Source organism: Magallana gigas, chromosome 8 (assembly GCF_963853765.1).
Source record: "Magallana gigas chromosome 8, xbMagGiga1.1, whole genome shotgun sequence".
Taxonomy (NCBI): Eukaryota; Metazoa; Mollusca; class Bivalvia; order Ostreida; family Ostreidae; genus Magallana; species Magallana gigas.
Window position 1 is genome coordinate 9,737,616 of NC_088860.1, and position 23,398 is coordinate 9,761,013.

General features: G+C 33.3%; 1 protein-coding gene across 2 annotated transcripts; it reads left to right on the top strand.

Moving 5' to 3' along the window:
- The first annotated feature begins 67 nt into the window (after positions 1–67).
- Positions 68–11,989, top strand: LOC105333554 (tRNA (34-2'-O)-methyltransferase regulator WDR6). Of its 2 annotated transcripts, XM_066068067.1 has the most exons (24): positions 68–282; positions 723–818; positions 1,324–1,523; positions 1,803–1,912; positions 2,492–2,639; positions 3,815–4,054; positions 4,391–4,453; positions 4,567–4,614; positions 4,823–4,933; positions 5,039–5,106; positions 5,312–5,469; positions 5,724–5,836; positions 6,190–6,357; positions 6,862–7,098; positions 7,536–7,715; positions 8,135–8,189; positions 8,319–8,378; positions 8,512–8,902; positions 9,823–10,382; positions 10,665–10,796; positions 11,089–11,183; positions 11,304–11,374; positions 11,566–11,621; positions 11,933–11,989. In XM_066068067.1, exons 1-24 carry the CDS (start codon positions 162–164, stop codon positions 11,938–11,940), a joined length of 3,489 nt encoding a protein of 1,162 aa, XP_065924139.1. In that variant the 5' UTR covers positions 68–161; the 3' UTR covers positions 11,941–11,989. The 2 variants fall into 2 exon arrangements, with proteins under 2 accessions (XP_065924139.1, XP_065924138.1); XM_066068066.1 differs by lacking the exon at positions 11,933–11,989 and having other exon boundaries at positions 11,566–11,906.
- The last annotated feature ends 11,409 nt before the right edge of the window (positions 11,990–23,398 follow it).

Genomic DNA, 23,398 nt, shown 5'->3' on the forward strand with positions numbered 1-23,398 from the left:
TTTTCAAACTGCTTTTAAACAAAAATTATTTTTCGGGAATTCACATTCCCGTCTTATATTACCTAAACTTTATACATGACCTGTTGTCGTAATCAATATAACGCTTTGAAAACATGTGGAGATGACAATAACAAACTTATGTTGGTCCTGATGGAGCATGAATGATTGTGAAGCTTACAACAAGTGACCCGATCATGGAACAAAAGAATGCCATCCAGGGCGATTTTATGACTGGTCCTGTAACCGCTTTACAAACTGTCGGAGACAATATCGTGTTGGCAGGTACATGTCAGGCCAGCTGATATTCTCTTTTGAGACGTGGATGTAGACTATGCCTGTCCACTTCCCAAAAGAGAATAGCCAGCTGATATTGGGGATTTCCAAATCAATCTGCATTTCTTGTTAATTTCTATCACTGTACCATAAACCATTATATATTGATAAATAAGCAATATGTGATGTGAGGATAACTTTGGGCAGAGTATAATTTTTGTAACATATGATCATGAATTTGTTGATCTGAAAAAATGTAACAATAGTCAACATTCATTAATGTTTTGTTTGCAATTTGTTTCTAGGAATGTTTGCATGATAGTGATTCCCAATAGTATTTTTTTTCTCTATTTTTATTGAGATATATGTTAAAGCCAGGGACACACATACATGTATCCCATATTGAAACAAGCATTTCAATTATTATCAAATTTTCTCTCTGACTTTAGGAATTGGAAGCTATCTTCATTCTTTTGTTATTTCGGAACAGAAGAGCAATAGCTGTCTGTTAGTTTTGCCATGTCGCTGTATTCATGGAATAAGAGGTTTGTTATTTTTTTGCCAAAAAAGCAGATATGGTTACAAAATCAAATAAGAAATTTAATGGTTTTTTTTACCATGAATTATAAAGGTATATATAAAATTTTGTATTTTGATAAACATGTTCAAGAGTATACTATAAACATGTTGACACATTCACACAAATATAAATATAACATACACTCTTCAATGTCATTGTTGGAAACACACCTTGAGGTAAGAGAAGCAAGACCGAAAGTGGGTTCCTGACGATGATTCTTCAATGTTAATTAACTTAACATTAATGTCGTGCTTCTGATATTGGAATGCATATTGTATAAGATTGGATTATCTATTCTTCTCTCTCCAAAGAAAGTTAGACTTTTTGGTCAAATAATGAAGTTATTATGTACTCTTTATCAAAGCCTCTCTCAAATGCCCACTCTCAACATAATTGTAAACAATAGTTTGACACATGGAATCTTTTATTCTACATGATCATCATTCTGATCTTGTTTTTTTTCCCCTTAGAATTTACTAATGAGACAGATGTTCATACTTTTGCTGTGTTTGGTGAAAAGTGTGTCACCATTGTGGACTACCATTCAGCAGCACAAAGCGGTAAAAATGGAGGTCCTCTGGATCATAGTGACTATTCAATCACCATAACAACAAGAGCACAAATGACCGAGTTTGAAGACTGGATTTGGGATGCTGTGTTTTTAAAACCTGTGAGATTTTTGTCTTGTTTCTGATTATATTTTCTGGACATTTCTTGCAGAAAGTTTTATGATTGAAATGCATGGTTATTAGAATAAAAATATGGTTTTATATACATAAGTGCTGTATTAAGTACCAGTATGCCCAGTGTACATGTATATACCTGTATATGGTAGACTGTACATGTATATTTACTACAGCTACATCTATCAGTAAATTACAAGGAGGCACACAACTACTTATTTTTAATTTTTGTCTTTATTGTACATGTAGATGTATTTGTTTTACAGAAAGATAGCTGTCATTTGGCCTTGGCTCTGGGACATAACTCTGTGATTTTATGGGACTGGAAGCATGCACGGCTGGTGGAGAAAGTCTCGTGTGTGGAGTCCTGTATACTGTATCCTCTTCTACAGATTCAAATAAAAATATGTCAGATACTGATCATATTATTACTTGTTAAGTCATGAAAAAAAAACCTGATAAGTGTTTTCATCTGTCAAGGACCAAATGTATCTGTTTTAAGAAAGATGTTACAGCCTCCATGTTGCCGTCTATAATTTGCTACTCTCCATCTATAAAATATAGACAGCAATGAACTAAAGTGTTTAATCCAATTAATGCTATTGTGCATATAGACAGTCTTGTTTCCACTATGGAGTACTTGCAGTGTGTAAGCCAGAAGAAAGTTTTAGCATAAATATTTACCTGCATGTATTCTTACGTGTACTAACATACATAACATTATCATTAAAATATTTACCAAATGTTTGAGTTCAGTTCTTTCCGCTTCCATTTTTTGTTACATTTGGGGCCCAGGACTATTTCACTGTAAGTGAAAAAAAAAATGGTTCAACATTTTTTTAGGAGGTGGAGATTAGATTAGATTAATGAAAATAATTTGTTAGGATGTTTTTGTCAAGTGATTCATAATCAAGATTAGTGTATGCATTTGACAGTCCTTATCTTGTGTAATCAGATACTGTGCCAAGTTTATTAACACACAATGGGACAGTCTAATTTTGGCTGCAGGAACTGTGTTCAATGAGATATTGCTATGGTCACCAATAGGTCAAAGGTCCCAGTCTGGTCATGTGAATGTGATAAAAAGTCTAAAGGGACACCAGGTTTGTTGCGCTTATTTCTGTGTCGTATAATTACCTTATGACCATGCAGATTCTATGTCTTTAAAGTTGAGATCACCAACTTTCAATAGGACTAAGGTGACAATCACAACAAGTATATTAACTAGAGCAAAGCTCGTTGCAAAGCAACGAGTGGGTCTTCCGTTAATGTCGGAAGTAAAGCTGGGAGTTCCTGTAGGAAGCAGAGCTCTTAAACCAATAACAAGAGTAACTTAAATAAAAAGATGAAAAAATCGAATTATTCCTGGTACGACTTAACAAAATCCGAATGATTTTTAGTACGACTTAACAAACACCTTTCCGATTTTAAGAACGACTTAACAAAAAAATTTCCGAATGTGTTCAAGTACGACTTAACAATTATTTTTGGTACGAGTTAACTTTACTTTGAACATTACGCTATTTTTTAAACCAAGGACGCGGAATCAAAATTTCCGGAAAAATCGATTTTCAAACCCCGATATCTCTGTAATGCATCGTCCGATTTTAAAACGGCTTTCAGTGTTAGATTCAGCTAAATAAGCTCTACAAATCACATATTCATTTTTGATTTGATCAGAAAATTCATTTTTTCGAAAAATTTGTTTCACTTCCGGTTTGGACCGGAAGTGATAGATTTTCATTTCGAGCCTTATTACAGAGGTAAATCGACCAAATCATAACCATTGAAAATTTCAAGCCTCTATCTTAAAGCGTTTTCGAGAAAAGTCCGGGACAAAATGACTTTTTGAAATTTTTAAAATTGACGTCACGTCAAAACGGACGTGACGTTGTCTTTAAAATTTTAATACTTTTGAGGGACGCCAACTTGCAAAAATCTCTGAAAATTTCATCAAAATCGGTTAAAAACCTTTTGAGTTATGAAGCAAAAAAGGAGTCAGAAGAAAAGAAAAAGAATAATAATAATAATAATAAAAAGAAACCGAAGAATAACAAGAGGGTCTTCCGTTGAAAACGGAAGACCCTAATTATAACTTTTGCCTAATGGGTTCGCTCACATGCACGGAAAGTTATTTTCAATTCACTGCAAGGAAATGCATGTATTTGCCTCAATTTTATTGTCTAATTAGCTTTATAGCACCCTCTTTATTTTAATCACAAGTCACCAGATTATTTTAGAACTCCCCATAAACTAATGCATAAACTTTTCATTTCAGGGTGTCATTTTTTCTGTGGACTTCTCTCACCAGAAGCGGATGATGTGCTCTGCCTCGGATGATCGCAGCATTCGACTTTGGCAGTTTTCATTTGATAACCATTCTAATCTTAATGAAACTGAAATTCCTCTGGAATCATGGGAGAACAGTAGCTGTACTTGTGTGCATGTGTTGTATGGACACTCAGCCCGGGTCTGGGACGTCAGACTACTGACCTGTACACTGGTCAGTGTGGGAGAGGTAAGACATGTACCTCATTATTCCAGTGGTTGGTGTGGATTTATATAAGTTCTCTTTTGTGTTCTATCTTATAACTCATTTCAATTTGAATGGCTTTTTGTATAGTCTGATAAATTGAATTTTTGTTCCTATGCATGATACGCACCCCCCACTTTTGATCAGATTTGAAAAAAGGTGCATAGTATGCACCAGATTATATGGTACCTTAGATGTACTGTGCACTCAAAATTATGAATACTTCTGTAATGACATTGCTTACTTACATTTCCCATTTTTTATTTGGTATTTCTTTTGATATTTATGATATTTTGAGTTTAGATTTATATTTGATTTTAGGATTCTACATGCTGTGTTTGGAATTATGAAGGAGATGTTCTACAAAAGTTCAAAGGTCATAGGGTCAGTTCTCAGGGAATCCCATATTAGAAGTTGAATTTCACAATAAATCCACATGTTAGCTTTTCATTGGATTTGTTAAACAATTATAGTAAAAGGGGAAATTGTCTTTGCAGGGAAAAAGTATTTGGAGTTTATCTGTGGATGAGAAGGAAAGATATGTGGTAGGATTTAAAAAAAAAAACTCTTTCTCTCTCTTTTTTAATTTTCATACATTTGATACATGTTCATTATAAAATTGATTATGATAATTAATGATTTTTAACACGTATAATTGAAATATATTTGTCTCTTCGAAAATATGATGCAGGATCTTTCTAATAGTGAGAGTGGTATTAACATCTTATTTTTGACTGTTTTGTATATTGGCAGGTGACTGGTGGGGGAGACACCAGTGTACGCCTCTGGTACTTATCCTCAAGGTCAGAGAGGTCAAATTACATCACACAGTCTCTGCAGCTACAGCAGACTTCATCGGAGAAGGTACAATTATATAAGGTCAAAAAGCAGTTGACAATTTTATACCATCTGTAGAAGAAAAATTGGGAAATATAAATTTGATCAGTTAAAAGAAAAATTTTGTTTTAGGAAGATGACTACCCACGTTCAGTGAGTCTGCTGAGTTACAATGAAATCATCATCATCACCAATAAAGGGTATTAAGTTGAAGTATTCTGAATGTACCATTATAGAATGCATTGCTTGCAGGTCATTAATCTCTTGTTGCCAGTTGTATCACTACTTTCTAATTTCCTACACTGTTTAGATATAACTCTGATTTTGTTACTGGTTGAGTTTCAAGTGTTTTTTCAGTTTCTTTTGCAAAACATAACTTTTTTTTACATTTTGTTTTTGTGACAGGTTTCTTTACCTGCATGACATTGAAAAAGAAAGATGGCTGACATTAATGAATGATCCAGAATACAGGTCATATACAGTGATGTCTGTAGCTCCAGCACAGCAGAGCTGTGTAGTGCTGGGAAATATCCATGGAAAGCTCAGAATTTTCCTAGCAGAGGGTAAATTGCAGATAATCAGTGTATACCTATTTTATACATCATGTTAGTTTTAACAATGACTGATTAGTCCTTTCATTGTGCTTTGAAACATAAGTTTTGTGTATGAGTGGAACTGTAAGATTTCAATTTGTAGTCCCAATTTTTTCTGAAGAACTACAGATCGCTAGCATCATTTAAATCAAGGAGTGACATTTTAATGCAAGGAGCAATATGTAAACCATTAAGCAATTTGTCACCATGTTGTGTTATCGTAGGTTCTCAGCCTGTTTGGAAAAGGAAGGACTGGGACATCTATGATGGGAAAATAATGAGCATCCATTGGTTGTCTGGTACCCGGCTCCTGACCACAGGGCCAGAGGGGGGCATTGTAAGTCAAGGTCAGATAAAGGACTAGCAGTGGATTAACTTGCAATGCATATTGCAGTTCTAATCTTATTACTCTGAAATCAAGTGCATAGGCTTAACGTTTGAGAAATTAATAAAGAACATATGAAATAAAAGAAAAGGGGTTTCGAAGTGATCATTTGTACAAAAAAATATACGTTTATTAAAATAGGTTCAATTAACTTGTTTTTGTATTCACCAATATCATTGTAGTTGAATATCATCCCTAATTTGTCAAATTACAGTTGTTATAAACCTTACAATTAAATTCTATCTGTTTGAGTCTCGGTGGATGCTAGTATTAGTGACTGAATGTCAGTGATGATTGTTTTTTAGAAATTATGGAATTTTGATGCTGATACATTGAACTTAGGGCTTGATGAACAGTACATATTACCAGAATGTAAGCAGCGATGGGTGTCGGCAGCTTCTGTCAGTCACGGCTCATTGATTTGTGGAGACAGAGGTGGAACCATTCATGTATATCAACTAGGAAGTGAATTTGTAAGTACATTCAATAAAGGTTGAGTATCGACCAAATAACATCAATACCATATGATACTTTAGAAGATTATCTACAATATTAATGCCTTTTTATTACAAGCTATTAGCCAATTGCTGGTAGAATTGAGAGTTCTCTTATGAAAAGTCAAATGTGTGAAAATTTACATGTACCATTTTTAGGATCTTTAACTTAATGGGAGATAGCTAATAGTGACTCAAGTATTCACTATTCTGAGACCTTTTCAGCAGAGTAGGGGATAGTGGGTGTATTATACGAGTGTGCTGGAAGGCTACCTCTACTGAACAGGTCTTAGGACAGCTGTATATAATCTTGATGTATATTTGAATTAATTTTTTTCTTCAAAAAACTCATTGTTGGTAAAAAATTCATTAACATTTTTTGTTGTTGATTAAACCGACTTCTAACAAATAAGTCATTAAAAGCTTCCACCTATAAAGTTTTACCTATTGCTATTGCATGTATTTTGCAATTCGTTTTCACAGAGGAACCCATCTCAAAGTTTTCCAAAAATTCATGGAAAGACTGGAGTGACGAACATTATCTGTCACAAAGATAATGTGTACACGAGTGGGAGGGACGGCTGCTACCGGGTGTTCAGTCACGATGACGGTCACATGACCCTCCTAAACACTCATCGGGTTTACAAAGGATTCGAGTGGATTGACAAGCTGCAAATAGCTGATGATGGAGCTGATTATCATATATTCGGATTTCAGTCTGTAAGTTAAAAAATGTAATTTTCATCTAACAAGATGTCACTTTCTTCTACTAGTAAATAGATATGATAATACCGGTAGTCGAAATAAGAATTATACCATTTATTGTTGAACATTTGATTCTTATGAGCTATTAATCATGGATTGTCAACATTGTAATGGTTAAAGGGAATATAATTTCTTGAATTTATATCTTTACAAATATTAAATAAAGACTGTTTAATAGTTCATTGTGAATGTTACATCTAAGATGGGAAATCAGTGAATGTTACATCTAAGATGGGAAATCATGAAAATTGAACCTCCACAAACTCAAAATTTTTGAACAGTAAACTTTAAATGCTGATGCATTATGATATATATAATTATGTCCTTATTGCAGTGATTTTTTAAAAAAAATCATTTAATGTCCGAGTTGTTGATGCTATTGTTATCTACAGAGTGAGTTTGTGCTGTGGAGCGTGAACAGGAACCAGAAACTCCTTCAGATTCCATGTGGAGGTGGGCACAGGTCATGGGACTGCTCCGTCAGGGGAGATCACTTCAGATTCGTCTATCAGAAAACACGAGAAGTTGTGGTGTGTGACACCAGACTGGAGCAGAATCAGCTCAAGTTAAAGGTGAGGAGAGATGAAACTCAGTAAAAAACTGTAGTTTGTATCTTTATAAAGAGGATATGTCAGTTTTAGGAAAGTAAGGTTAATGTGTGTGTTTAATGAACAATACTATAGCCTATATGTAAGCATACATGCAATTGAACTTCAATATCTCGAACACTGATATCTCAATTACTATGGATTTTTAAGTTTTTTATCCTTAATACCAGGAATACTTGTATATTTCAAAGTTTTTAAACAGTCCAGTCTTGTTTGAGATAACGAAGTTAGACTGTATGTTTACTTTCATATTTGTTTCAAATAAATGGCTAAAAAAAAATAACACTGTTATCAAACACATGATACAGTATGTAGTAAGTGTTTAAACTATGTACACAAGTATTTTTTGTGTTCGTTGAATAACTCTTTTTATTTAAACCTAGAATGCTCTCCATGGAAGGGAGATTACTTGTGTTAAATTACTGGATGCAAACACTGGTGAGTAGAACTTAACTTTCTTATTCTGTGAAATCTATCATGATTTTTTGCTTACATGTATTTTTTCATATTCAGGAGTTTTAGAAGTAAGAGTTAATCATAATCCGAGGTTTTCTATTTTTATTTCAGAGGGATGCATTGTTGCTACAGGGAGTGAAGACACCAGTGTCCAGATATCAGCAATCAGATGTATCCTTAGTCTAGTAATTTACTGGTCACATGCTAAGTTTTGATCTCTGTTGTGAAATAGTGAAAATCAAATTGTCCAGTGCTACCATATTGAAAATTGAACATGAAAAAGGTTTTCTTAATATATGACAAGATAATGAATTTGGAGTGAAGGAAATGGTTTGCCTAGAAAATTTGAGTGGACACATCTCTAGTGTGCGGGCACTCAGTTTATGTCCGTCCTCCAAAGACTCAATCAGCAAGAAGTCTACACTGATGTTCTCTGCGGGCGGTCGCGCCCAGTTGTTGGTCTGGAGACTGACCATTCAAGACTCTACCTCCGTGGTAACAGAGAATCTATGCATGCATATGATTGGCCAAACACAAAGAAAGGGGAAGACCAGGATGTGGAAACTACAACAGATCAAACTGAACCCAGAAACCAGGTTCATGGACTTGAGCAGTGTTCAGCTTTCTAGTGTATGGTGTGACTTTCCAGCTCATTTGCACCTCCTGGCTTCTGCTTGCTCAGATGCCTTCGTTAGGTAAGTTAGTGTTAAAGGAACTTGGACACGATTTGAGATCAAATGATTGACCAAAATTTTGAATGTTAAAGTCAAGTTACAAGCGAGATACAGAGGTAAGAATTGGTTGTTTTGTAAACAAAGCTTGAGTCTTATAGTTGTTTACAAAAATGTAATGTAGAGAATTACCATTTCGTAGACAAAATGACATGTAAAAGTAATTTATACTAATTCAATATCTTCATAAATACTTTTATCAACAAAAGAAAGATACATTTGATGAAAACTTACACCACTACAACACATATGTAAAAAATGACAATATTCAAGCTTTGTTTACAAAACAAAGAATTATGAACTCTGTTTCTTGCTTATAACTTGATATTTGACTTTCAGATTTTGACATATCATTATAAACTTCTATATTTATCAGTATAAACATTGAAAATGAAAAAATGAAATTTTAAGTCAAATCGTGTCCAAGTCCCTTTAAGAGCTATTTGAACATGACCTTTGATTTTGGGTAGTTTGTATCAAACAGCAATGTGATGTAGGCCTATCTACCTGTGTAAGTCATTCAGTCATGGCTGAATGAAATTTAACAGATTTGATCCTGTAAGCAGTGCATATGTAATCTGTGCTTTTTTCACTTGCCAGCATCAGTTTTAAATTCTTTTGATGGATGAATGAGACATTTATATCATACTGAAATTCCAGTCAAAACCTGGTTAAAATTAGCTCTAATGACCCAGTACTGAATTAGTAATGTGACAGTCAGATGAGTTTGAATACCTGCGTCAGATAGCTCAGTTGGTAGAGCACCTGACTAGAGATTTAGGGGGCCCGCCAGTCAATATTTCTCCCATCCTGTTACAGTTGTTTAGTATTTGTTATTGATTTGACAAATATTTGTAATTAACAACACTGTTTGATATTTTCAGGTTTTATATTTTTAATGAGGAAAAAACAGAGTTGATACCATTTCTGGAATCCTCCCTTCATGAACACTGTGTGTTAAAGGTCTGTTGTCTAAAGAGACAGTGCGGGTCAGATTCTGTAATATACATTCTATCAGCAGCAACTGACGGATGTATAGCTTTCTGGAAAGTAAACAAAAAGGATATACATGAAACTGTTCAAAAATTCTCACAACCAAATCTTGATAATAGGATATTTGAAACATGCTCTTTTGTGAAATGTGACATACATGAATCTTCAGCAAATAATTTCAATCTCAGGGAAGACTTACTGGATAAGGAGTCTGTGTGGGGTGTATTGCCCTCAAATCATAAACAACATATACTTAAAAGTGACGATAGAAATGACTCGCAGTGCAGTGATGAAGGCCAAGTCAGCAATAAAGAACACGATAGTGGAATGTCCGTAACCAATATGGAGTCCAATTCATCAAAGGAGAACAGTATCCAAAGAACAAAGCATGTGTATTTCATGAAACATCATCAGTCTGGTGTGAATGGGTTCGATTATATACATCTACAAGGTAAGGTAAAATGCCCCATCTAGTAAATTAGTTTACAGTGTCATTTCATATGATATACTTTCAAGTATTGGAAAAATTGAAATCTAGTCATGATCTTACCAAATGCTATATATATATGAATTATGTTAAACTGTTAAGTATTGGAAAAACTGATAGTCATGGTCTTGCCAAATGCTTTATATATGAATTATGTCAAAATGCATTAAATAACTACAATGTATTTCCTTATAGACTTTTCATTTTTGTCATAATTTTGACTGCACAGTTGTGTTTTATGTTTAGATGATGATTACCTGATAGCTAGCGGTGGAGATGACAATGCCCTCGTAGTTACATCAGTCAGGATCAACAGTGAAGGCGTAAAGGTCATCACAACAGGCTCGTGTTTATGTGCTCATTCAACAGAAATTACAGGTCCATGTAAATAATGAATGTTGAATATATACACATGAAATGCAAAATATATTCAGACAGGAAAATGAAAATTTTATGCACAAAAAAAAGCAGAATATAAAGAAATGCAGGTTAAATGTATATAAAATGTTTTAAAATGTTTTAACTATAGTAAATATAGATATACTTGTTGATGAAAAGAAGGTTAATCAGTGAAAGCTTAATATTAACTGTGGTAAACATCAAAACAAATTAAATGTACACCATACATGTATGTAATGTATGTGGTTCTGATAAGACACAAATGTTACAGGTGTGAAGTTCTTGTCGCCCTCCAAACTGATTTCGGTATCCATCGACCAAAGACTGATACTGTGGAGCGTTAACATTACAGAGAGTCGCATACAGGTGAAAGTCAAACTCGAACCATTTATGTACAGTGTTATTAATTAATTTAAAAATGAGATTTATCTTTATAAATAATTTCTCTATATGTAATGAATGTTGATGTTTTATTTTTTAATATAGCTACAGCAGATGAGCTGTAAATTTGTGTGTGTTGCTGATATATCAAACATAGACTGTCAGAAATTAAACAAGTAAGCAAATTCAGATCAAAATTTGGTTATACAAAGTATTTGACCATTTATCAAAAATTCTTGTTTATCATGAAAGAATACTGGGGGAATTTTGAAGAGAATTTGAAATTATTATTATGCCAACAATTATAGTTTTTTGTGTATTCATGATATCTTTAACATATAATTTATTTGTATTTATTTTTCCATAGTGACCTATTTACAGTTGTTATATCTGGAGAGGGCTTAGCAACCTGTCAAATTCATGGTATGTGTATCGTTGTTGTAAATTAAAAAGAAAGAGTTCATCAATCAACATGGCAGATAAAAAGCAATATTGTGCTTTCATCAATATTCATTGCAATTGGCATCAATTTTAGTGGATTTAATATAAAATAAAAGATGACACATGTCATACTTGGTTTGAATTTTACCAGATTAGATTGCCAAAATGATGGATCATTAACTGTGTTGTAATATACATATCATACACAGGTTAAGGTCGTTGATTGTTCATTTTTGATTGCATATTTTTTTAAAAAGTTGATTTCTGAATCTTATTTTTTGTTATTTTTCCAGGAATTTAACCCAATTTTTAGGTAAAACGAATAAAACTGATAAACAAAAATTTGTGTTTTGTATTTTTCATAATATCATACTGATAAATTTACTTTGGAGTGGTTCTTAGAAACGAATCATTCTAATGTCCTAATTCTAAAGATACACGCTGTCGCCGGGTGGCTTTGCGGCTCCAAAATAATAGCTCTCAGTAAGTTTACAAGGCTTTTAATCAGGTGTTAATTGACAAATACATGTAGATAGTCAACCTTTCCATAGACTCCAAATAAAAGGTACAAAAAGGGATCTGAAATACAAATGAAATGATAAATACACAGATAACAATATTTTACTTATATTTGCATTTTACTACTCATTACTTTACTCAATACATTTTTCTGTATTTACACTTATATTTGCACATTTTGTTGTACATAACTTTACTACTTCACTACATATACTTTACTTTACACAATCACTAGACTCGTACACGTACTTCCCTTTCATATACTTGTGTACTACATAAATACAATTTATTACTAGTATACGGCAACTACTGCGCACCTTAATCTGTCAATGCATACAGCATGTGTTAAACTTTACATTACAACAATACACACGCTTTTCCTTTATACTGAACAGTTTTCATATGAGCAAATACTCATTATCACACTTTACTTCCAGTTAGTTCTAAATAACTACTAAATATAAAACAAGGTTATCTGGCCATTTTAGGAATAAATACGGCGTTAAATCCGTCTCAATAAAAATGAAAACAAACCTACCCAGAAAAGTTGGACTCTGGTCAGTAATACTTGTATGTTACATGAAGAAATGCCTTACATGAAATGAGGGAGCTTGTTGAAACGTCTCTCCAATTGCTACTGTTTCATAACTGTCGTAATTATCTTGAGGAGGGATGCCTCTACCAAAATTTTGAAAATTGTTCAAATGTTGTGGTGTTATGGTTGGAATCAAGCTGATCCCATGCATCCTAGTGACTTAAAAAAATCTCGACTAAAGCAGGCAACATATGTGCATGGTTACGGTGAGCAAGGGTGCCTGGGTCAGGGGCTAAGGGAGGGAGGGGGGGGGGCATAGACATGTAGTGAAAGTACATTGATTTTTGCTGTCTGAAATATCTGACGTTTTTGATATTTTTTTTTTGAGACGTGTAAAATATCATCATAAATATCAAAATCATAAAAAAATTCCTGGAAATCGGCAGATATTTCGGACAAGGATTCACGTAACATCTAGTCGGCAAAGAGAGTCCATATTATGAAATTTGTGACACTAGATCGGCGTTTTGTGTTTTATGTTGGCGCAGGGTGGGTATGGGGGTCCGTTGTTCAAATTGTAAGAATAAAATGTTTCTTTATTATCAATGATTCAGTTGCTTGAGAATTTGAACGATTATGAACCCAGGGTTCAGATATACTTGTACTTTAATTTGATAATTGACAATTCAGTCTGGAATTACACATCATTCACCGAATTTCACACGAATGTCGGTATTTCAATTTTTAAACGAATTTAATCTACTTTGAGATGAGTTATTCCCTTCTGGCTATCAGTATTCTCGTATGATACATGTAATTTCAATGATGCGTCATTTGAAGAAAGGAATTTTTAAGAAATTTTAAGTTGATGCTTGAAACAAAAATGATTAAGTCACAGGCACCTGAATTTATTTTTCTCATAAAAACAATACATACCTTCTACCTAATAATACACATAAATATTATATTATTAAGTATAAATTTTAAATAGTATTAAACGTTTGAATATATGCATATGTGCAGTCGACTATATACCATATTTTTAGCATACATATTAATGTAAAAGTAATTGCTTTCATATTCATTAGATTTGACTGTGGCTGTTCATTGTTGTACATATATTCAGATTCAGTAGTAGTTAAACTAAAAGTGGTTTATCTTTCTTTGATTACCTAACCTATTTGGCCTACTTCGTCCAATATTTTCAACCACGTGCTTCAAATAAACAATTTTGGTAGTACATGTAACAAGTTTTTGTGCGTGGTGTCATTGGGTGAATCAAATGATTGTATAATCCCCGTACACCAACAGTAGATCTATATCTAGCACAGCTAATTAATATCAAAATAACTTCAAATGTTAATGTTAGATAACATCATACATAAAAACAATTTGCTTAATCTCGGTTTCCTTTTGTTTCTATTTAAATCTGGTGGTGCTCTTCTTACACAATCCTGAACGTGCGTTGGACATAAGGGTCAATTAGTTTATGTTTATTGATGCGCCAAAGTCATCCAATCAGAAATCTCGTTGAAGCTTTTCATTTGTTGTTGTTAGTGTTATCAACCGTAGCCACAATTAATTCACATGTCACGTTGTAAATTTTGAGTTTACTGGGTGGCAGTAAATACAAAATTTACGTGACACATATATTAATTCTACATACTTAATATTTTCCGATATATACTTCAAGTAATAGGCTACGAAACACATCAAGCAACTGAAATCAAACAATATTTTTAGATACAGTGTATAATATTAATTAAGATTCAAAACCGTAAAATTCACATCATATAAGAATTAAATATTCTATTAAATCTTTTCTTTAAGTAATTGTAGATAAGTATATAACATGATTATAAATAATATGTAGTATAAATCTTGAAAGGATCTTGATATTAACTACTTTCATCTTTGGTATATTTATTTGCAAGTAACAAATAAAATTGTATTTTGTACAAAGTAAGATGCAGATGTAGAAATCAAAGAATACAAGAAAATCAAAGAATAAATATATTTGCATGTATTGTTCTTTCATTTTATTAAAAAAAGAATACAAAATTTTCTGTATCCTACAATGCCATTTATTTTAGATTGATTCCGAAGGTCTAGTCTACGGCCTGTTGTATTGTTTATGTGTATTGGATGTATATATTGGAATTTTAAAGGAGTATGTTGAGAAGACGCCCATTTTTTCTTTAAAAAAAACCTTACTTTTAATTCTAGTGGCATCCGTATATTTAAAAAATGAATTTTTGTGTACTGGTCTACTGAATGTGATAGTGTATATATACCGTTTGCTAAAACTACACACGGGACAAAACCAATTGGTATAGACGAGAGCTGATGAAAGGAGAGAAGTTTGATTATTGTAAATAGGAGGTGATTAATACAACCAGACCCGACTCATCAATTTGTTAGAGAATCGGCCATGTCGCTCAGAACCCATTAATTGACACCAAGTCACCCAGCTATCGTCTATACAGAACTCTCAGAGCAAAACCACTCAAGAATCAAGTGGATGCTATTGGATTATGAAGGGGCTCTAACTGCTAAAGTTGGTCAGCTACAGCAGAATTGATGGTGAATAAAACCAAATGTATTGGAATAGTATGCCGATAAAAAAATACAGCTTCGATTAGGATCCATAAAGTCGGAGTGATTTGAATTCAATTTATAAACATTAGTTTACTTTCCAGGAAATTACCACTGGCTTTTGCATTTTGTTAAAATATCAATTAAGCCGTGAAAATGGCTTTTTGTGGTTCACAAGCAATCTAAATAATCACATGCATTTCCAGAAAATAGTGTCACGTCTACGGATATTATTGACCTTCAAAGTAACCATTCACAGGGCTTCAAACTTTAAGGACCTTTCTTACATGTATACACTTTATTTTAAGCGTCTAACATTAGATACAATTAACAGTGCCTCAATAGTATAATATATCTTAATTAAAATACTAGTATATTTTGCAGGTTGGGACTAATTGCCCAAATGGGCTGTAATAGCCTGTTTTGGATATGATATCCCAATCAAGGTGTTTACAGTGCAAAAAGTTAAATATTTTTTTTATTTTGCAAAAATATTATAAATTGGCATCGAAAAACATCAAAATAAGAAACCTTTGGTTAACAAAATTTCCCGTAACCCCACTGTTGCAAAGATTGATCTCTCAGAAAATGCCAATCTTCTTGTGGATCATGAATTCTCACAAACAGTAGGTTTACAGAAAAACTTGCCTACCAAAACTGTTGCATTTATTGTATATTGATACAGATTTATCACAAATATTGCCATTTTAAAAAAATTTATTAATTTTTGCACTGAAAATATATACCCTAATTATATAAATGGGATATTATATTCCAAAACGGGCTATTATAGCCCATTTGGGCGATTGGTCCCAACCTGTTTGCTCTATTCAGTGAGGCATACATGTATTGAAAAGGGATTGACAGTCATATTAGATGTACATTTCGGATGTCAGTTCTTGTGTGTGTGTGTGTGGGGGGGGGGGGTTATTTTCTGCAATGACAAATTGAGGGCGCTCAGTTACGTCTAAGTGACCGGAAAAACGTATGAAACGACACCTAGTGGCTAAAATGCTCCTCTTTCTTCTGATAGAAAACCAGACTATCACAAAACCGGAAATGACACACGCATACACGCGCACACATATTGTGCTTATAAATATGTGGTTTCTGTTCTATTCCTCGGGAAATCAACATGCTCGATTAATTACAACACAGACTGGATGCTGATCACTTTTTGAGGAAAGAGGTAATTAAAGGAGCTCGACATCGGAGCACCTCCGCCACGATGATTTATGGGTTTTCTTTGTTATAATGAAAGAATGGCATGCTTTCAAATCGTTGAGTTGTAGCACATTGCAGTATGATCTTCTAAATAATGAAAACAATCCCTTGTTAAGAACATACATTACATAATTGTGACCTTCACGTGGTTTTTTTATAGCTTTAGGATGATTTTGCTTTTCTTCTTTTTGTTATTTTTTTTTTTTTTTTGGTTAACGAACCTGATATTAAGACCTCTTGCTGTATCATACTGAACTTATTTGTTTTCATATAATGATGTGAAACATGTGAAGAAACATGTAAAAATATGAACAAAACAAATTGTATATTGTCAAGTTTGATAATGTTAACGGTTTAATGATAACCGAGATTTGTCGTTGGTGCGTTCTGATAGAAGGCACTCTAAAATCAATTTTACATAATATAGTCATTTTCGGTTACATCACACCGTTATTTTAGAGTAAGTACTGCATTATTTTTTGAACGTCTTCCTGTCAAAAAATATGTTCACATATAAATACATAGAACCATTTTAACAAGAGCTTGGCCTTTCGGTAGTTGTCAAACGACAATACGTAGGCCTGTCTATTTCACTGCTGGCCACTCAGCCATGGTTCTTTGAAATCAACAAGATTTGTCTGGCTTTTGAGCCAAGACTACAAAATCGGTGTATATTTCGTTTGAAACCATCATCATTTTAACTTGTTTTGACACATGAAATAGATAGTTACGTCCTACTGAAAGTCCAAGGCCTTTTTAAAACGGTTCTTATATGAGGTTCTGAAAAAAGAGGCAAAAACGGTTTTCTTTGAGTAACGTAATTATATTTTACCTTTTTTAAAAATATAAAGTAACTGTATAAAAAATCAATATATATCTCAATCATTCTTTTAATCTTGATGTCGCTTCTTTCAAATATCTGTAATACATTTTTTGCTTATTGATTAGATGAAAAATATTCTTATAGTTCTTTGCAGTGCGTTTTGATAACAAAAAATATCTTCATTTATATAATATAAGCTATTTTAAAGCTATCTCTTATGAATTCACTCGACAATTGTCTAGCGTGCCTTGAACGTTAAGAAAACCATTACAGCTCGTGAACCCTGTCTTCTGTGCGTGGATTAACACATTCCAACTGCTGTACTAATGGACCAATTAAATCCGATCATATTTGTCGAGACATTAAGATATCTTTTTGCACACTTTTGAAATGTAAGACATGTTGCGTTTACGATAAATCTGTTGTCCCGCTGTTAAATATCGTTCTAAGTGTTACTAAATAAAATCGATGGGTAAACGTTTTGACTTTATGAAACGTTGGTTTCCTCCATTAAGCAGCGGAAGGCCAATCGTAATGTAGGTCAAGGATTTTAAATTATATACATATGATTTATTTATATAATTATATAAGAATATATAGCTTTGTGTTCAATGTTTGGTAAATAAAAAAAAAAGATTTGCAGACACTCATTTTATGCAATTGTGAGATTTTTCTCAAACTCAAATTTGAAATGATATGATTGTATGCATGGTTATTACGCAGTTTTCGTTTGCTAAAATATACATGCATGAATAAACAAATAAAATCAATCAAAAGCACGGAAATTAATACTTTCATTATTTCTTGATACCTTATTGAGAATATTTATCAAAAAATTAGAAAACAAAGAGCTTACTAATAAATTTATTCTAAAAATTCTAGCAGCAACGAAGAATATCAAAAGCAACGACAATTTAGGACACATGTTTAGCCAAGCTAAAAAAATGATTCGGAGTATGCATCTGATCTCAAACGTCAAGGTATTCGTGTCTTCAAACATTCAGGTATTCATGAATGTGTTCAGACATTCAGGTATTTGTGTCTTAAAAAATTCGGGTATTCGTTTCTTCAAAAATTCAGGTATTCGTGTCTTCAAAAATTCAGGTATTAGTGTCTTAAAAGTTTCAGGTATTTGAGCCTGTTTTCAAACGTTCGGGTATTCCTGTCTTTCTTCAGACATTCAGGCATTTGTGTCTTCAAACATTCAGGCCTGGGTATAACTAGTTGTGCCTATTTTCAAACGTTCAGGTATTCAGGCCTGTCTTCAGACATTCACGTTTACTTGCCTGTTTACAAGCGATTTCTCGATCCCACGTGTACTTGACATAATCATTAGTAATGTAAAAATAACAGCATCACATCGATGTTGCATGTCACAAGAAAAGAATGAAAATATCTGGGTTTAAATTCTATAGTTATTGATGTTTTACGGGGCATTCAAAACTGTGACAATTTCTCTCTCCGTAAACAAGAGCGTCTAGCACGTTGCTTGAAGTGTCAGAATTAAGCCTGCTATAGCGAATATTTGCATTTGATATAATGAAATTTCCGTCGAGTTTGAGTAATAATGCAATATCATTTAGCTTTTGTCAATTTTGGCAAACTCCTTGAATAATAAGGCAAAGCCTGGACGATTAGGCCTCTTTCATGGAACGCCTGAAGTATCCAATATTCTGGGAATGCCGTCCTTTTTCTCATTGGTGGTTATATATTAGCTTGCCAATAAAAATGAATGGTTCCCGAGTTTTTCGCCTAAAAGAAAATCCAAGAGTACTATTGATTCAAGGTTATGAAAATCACAATATTATTCAGCGTTTAAGATCAGAAGAATATCATCTAGAAAATAATTACTGTCTAGCTTCGAGATCGTGCTCTATTAAACGCTTCGTTATTGCCAATAATATTGGCATGTGGTCAAACGCTGATAACAACTTTCGAAAATCCGGAATAGAGGCTCTCTGGATTACGGAAGTGATCTTTATATTTGTATTGGTAACTCTTTTCATGAGCTTGATATACGATAGGTCTTTTCATTTACTCGAAGGTTTGGATTTTGTCAGAAAAGGCAAAAGAAACCTCTGACTAATTTAGGTTAAAGTTACAGTTACAGAAAATTCTTTTGCAAAAAGTTTTGAAAAAATTCTTTTGCAAAAAGTGCTTGCCTCCTTTAACCTCTGTTTATGAACATAAAACTACGGTATAATAATTGACATTTTCCAGGAAATTGATTAAGCCTCATGCTTCCTTGAGCTTAATGCTTAGAACATTTTTTGCATCCTACGTAACAGTGAAGAAACTGATGCAAAATTATATCAAAACATGAACGGTGGTTTCTTGTGGCCACAATTGAAAGATAAGCTTTTACATCAATCAGTTGGAATCAGACCATGATATGAAACAGTTAGTGACTAGTGAACTATAAGCTCCTTACGCTAAACACCAGACCAGGAATGACATCTTGTTCAACAATATGACCAGACCTGAGTGTAATTATGAGTTTATCGACCACTGGGCCACATTGTAAATGTGTTTTTACCCCAGATTGAAACCCAAAAGTTATTAAAACAGTTTGTGCAACAACCAAACGACACAACCCTTTAAAAAAGTTTGTTGAACCACCAGACCAGACCGTGTAAAACTTTTTACCATTTGTTCAAACTGTTTAAAGTTCAGCAATCAGGCTATACTGTGCAAAAGAATGCTTAACTACTAAAACCAACAAAGTTAGGTGTTCTCAATTACTCGACCCAACAGCGTAGAACCGTTTCTCACCCTAGACCCAACTATATAAAATATTGCTCAACCACCAGACCACAATCTGTAAAAAATTGTTCAACCACAAGACAAAGAAGGTTCTATCACATGACCATACTGTGTGAAAGGTTGTTCTGCCATCGGACTATACCACGGTGTAAAAGGGTTTTAAACACTAGACCAACATTGTAAAGGTTTCTCTACCAAACTGTGCAAAGGGTTCCTAACCACTAGACCAAACCATGTTAGATTTATACAACCCAAAATCACATGTAACACCATCAAATTACGTATAAAATAGCATATCATAAGCACTCAGTTCGCCTCACCACCAGACTACGAAGTGTAACAGTTTGCTTAGCTACTATACCACGCAGTAAAACAGTTTGCCGAACCATCAGGAAAAAGCAACACTGCAAAAGTGTCGGTCTGTCTGTATCGATTGACTTATGTTACTTCTCATGCCATAGAGTTACACTCTCAAATTGAATTAACAGATTTTTGGTAGCTATTGATGGTTTTCAAATCCCTTGCTGGATGTTAGACAGACACATCAACCTTAGTTTAACATTTTGTTATCGAATTACAGTAAAGATTCATTCATCTCTTGCACTGGAACTAATCTAATATCCCTGTGATATGTTTATAACAGCAATTTAACTTAATGCATGTCAATTCTGTTAAATTTGATTATTTTCTAATTGTTTGAGGAACTTTTTTACTTAATACCAAACGTGAATCTAAAATTCAATGATAATTGTATATAGAATCACTATTCCCTTCGAAATTATAATCCTACGTGCGATCTTGGTAAGAAAGGCTTCTAGGTTGGCAGTAATTTTTTAACTTGATTTTGGATTCTCTTTTCCTTAATTTTTATTAACTAAAATGGTAAATATTTTTTGTGGGTAATGATATAATGTCACTATCATTAAGTAAAATTTCAACGTCATTGCGACATTTGTCTTTCATACTAGAATTATTCTGATTTTTAAAAATCCATGTTCCAAACGCTCCATTTAAGATGATGTCGGAAAAAAGTAGTGTACAAATGTACGTCTTAATCTGTATAGATAAAATAATATGTGTCAAAATATAAATACCAAAATTATATTGTCCTGAATCAGTGATTTGACCAACAGATTTGTTTTAGTTGTTATGAGACATCAAACAATCAATTTATTTCAAATACTATCAAATATTTACTTTTCTGGTGTCATTGTATGTGATAATACTATGAATTGAATTTGTAACGTATAGTCCAATACATTTTATGTATGATGAAAATGACGCAAGTGGGGCACAAGCAGGGTTGGCATATTAACAAAATAAAAACTAAGTGTTTATGCCAATAATTTAATATTTATTCGTACAGTGCTGAAAATTGTATAAGGAATCATCCATTGAATATTATGAGATGATCTTTCATGAAGCCCAATCGGGCTTTCTTGGATTTGATCACGCCCCGACCAAAAGTATATCTCATAATGCTCAAAGACTGATTATTTATTCCTTAAATAAGCTTAAGGTCAATGTTTATATGTTATTTTATGTCAGTAGGCCCTGGCAATGAAACCTTTTTTATAGGATTAAGCAATCTCAAAACTAATCACAGTGCCTAAGGAGAAAAACCTTTTATTGCGTAACATTGAATCACTGAAAAAAATCAGCATCTTCTCTCTGAAACCATTAGATTGAAGAAATCCTTGAACATTGTCTTTAACTAATGATGTTTAGAGGGCAACAGCAACCATTATGTAGACAGATGGCACCGAATTTTGAATAATACAGCTTAATTATCTATAACGTCAACGTCCCACACATAACTACACTGAATAGCAAAAAATTGTCAACGAGCCATTACTTTTTAGACATCAAGGTCATATCAGCTTTGTGTAATTTTGAATGGAATTTTTATGGTGCTGAAACAGACAAAACTTACAAGAAATCTGGGCTAGAGGATGCACTCATACAAAATGTGTTAGCATAAGATTTAATCTTTTTCTTTTTTTTTTTATCTTTTTTGTGAAAATATTTACAAACTCAGATGTTATCTGCAGCAGGCGACGATATTTTGTGGAGTTGATTTGTGCGAGAACAGATGGAACAAACTAAAAAACAATTTGCATGCTGGCATCTAAAAAGAAATAAAAATCAAATACACATGCTTAAAACACCGCAGACAAAAAATACTTATTTAATATTTAAATAAAAATTCTGGCCAACTTTTACCAGTTCCTGAAACAAAGGAGATTGCCATAGGTCTGAGTGGTTTGCTTAGTTAAATTTTCTGATGGAAAAAACTACATTTTATAATTTCGAAGTCTTAGCAAAATATATAACAGGATTAATATCCTTTCAAGCTAAGGAAAGTGATGAGATAAAGGAGATAATTGTATGACCACCCCCCCCCCCCCAATGTGGTCAGCAACCAGAACATGAATGATTTTATACTAATTTTAACAAAGGCTTTAAGGATGTTTCACACATTATGTAACATTGAATGTGGTGATGGCCTCAAAGCACTTACGGAACGTGTATCGCAACATGATCTTCATTTCATTGGTAGGGTATACTATAGAATCATTTAAATTCTTGGAAGAAGGGGGGGGGGGGCAATGTTCGTTGACTGTGGTAACCACGAAAACCACGAAAATTGAGCCATCACGAACTCTATTGATTCCACACTATATGGTCCGAGGTGGAAATTGTTTCTTTTGAATAAACTAAGGGAAATATACTGAAAAGAATTTTTACTACTCCCATTATAATATCGGAAGGCTACCAAAACAACAGTTAAACAGATGAAACACTGAAACGAAACCACAAAATGATACAAGTTTTGCATGTAAGAATCTATGGGTAAATAGAAACATACATGATATTTAAATGTGTTTTATCTAGATTTTGCCTTTTCTTTTTAAAAAAGATCAGTACCAATAGCTACTTCCTGAAAAGACGATTTTAGAAATAGATGTACCAAAATATGATTTTCTGGCAATAAACGCCCTTGGATTGCCAAATAGGAATCCAATTTAGACCTCAACGAATTTCCCGAGCTTCTTAAAACATTCGTAATAAATCTAAATCCATCGATTCAGATCTTTGGAGTGAAATGCTTTTACGCACATGCAGTCCGGATTCTTGGTTTTCGAGTGGCGAAATAAAATAGTTTGATAAAATGGTATTTTGTATAAGATCTTCACTTACAACGACCAATACCCAAATGATCACTATTAAAAAAAATATTGGTTCTTCATATCTTATTGTAATGTAATTTGTGTTATTTATCAAATTTGATCCCTGTTT

What these genes read in the sequence shown, in the direction of transcription:
- LOC105333554 (XM_066068066.1), top strand. Translation starts at nt 162, where the DNA reads ATGATTGTGAAGCTTACAACAAGTGACCCGATCATGGAACAAAAGAAT. An exon ending in CTGTATTCATGGAATAAGAG is followed by an intron (nt 819 to 1,323) that starts GTTTGTTATTTT and finishes TTTTCCCCTTAG; the next exon opens with AATTTACTAATGAGACAGAT. An exon ending in CAGGGCCAGAGGGGGGCATT is followed by an intron (nt 5,837 to 6,189) that starts GTAAGTCAAGGT and finishes ATTGTTTTTTAG; the next exon opens with AAATTATGGAATTTTGATGC.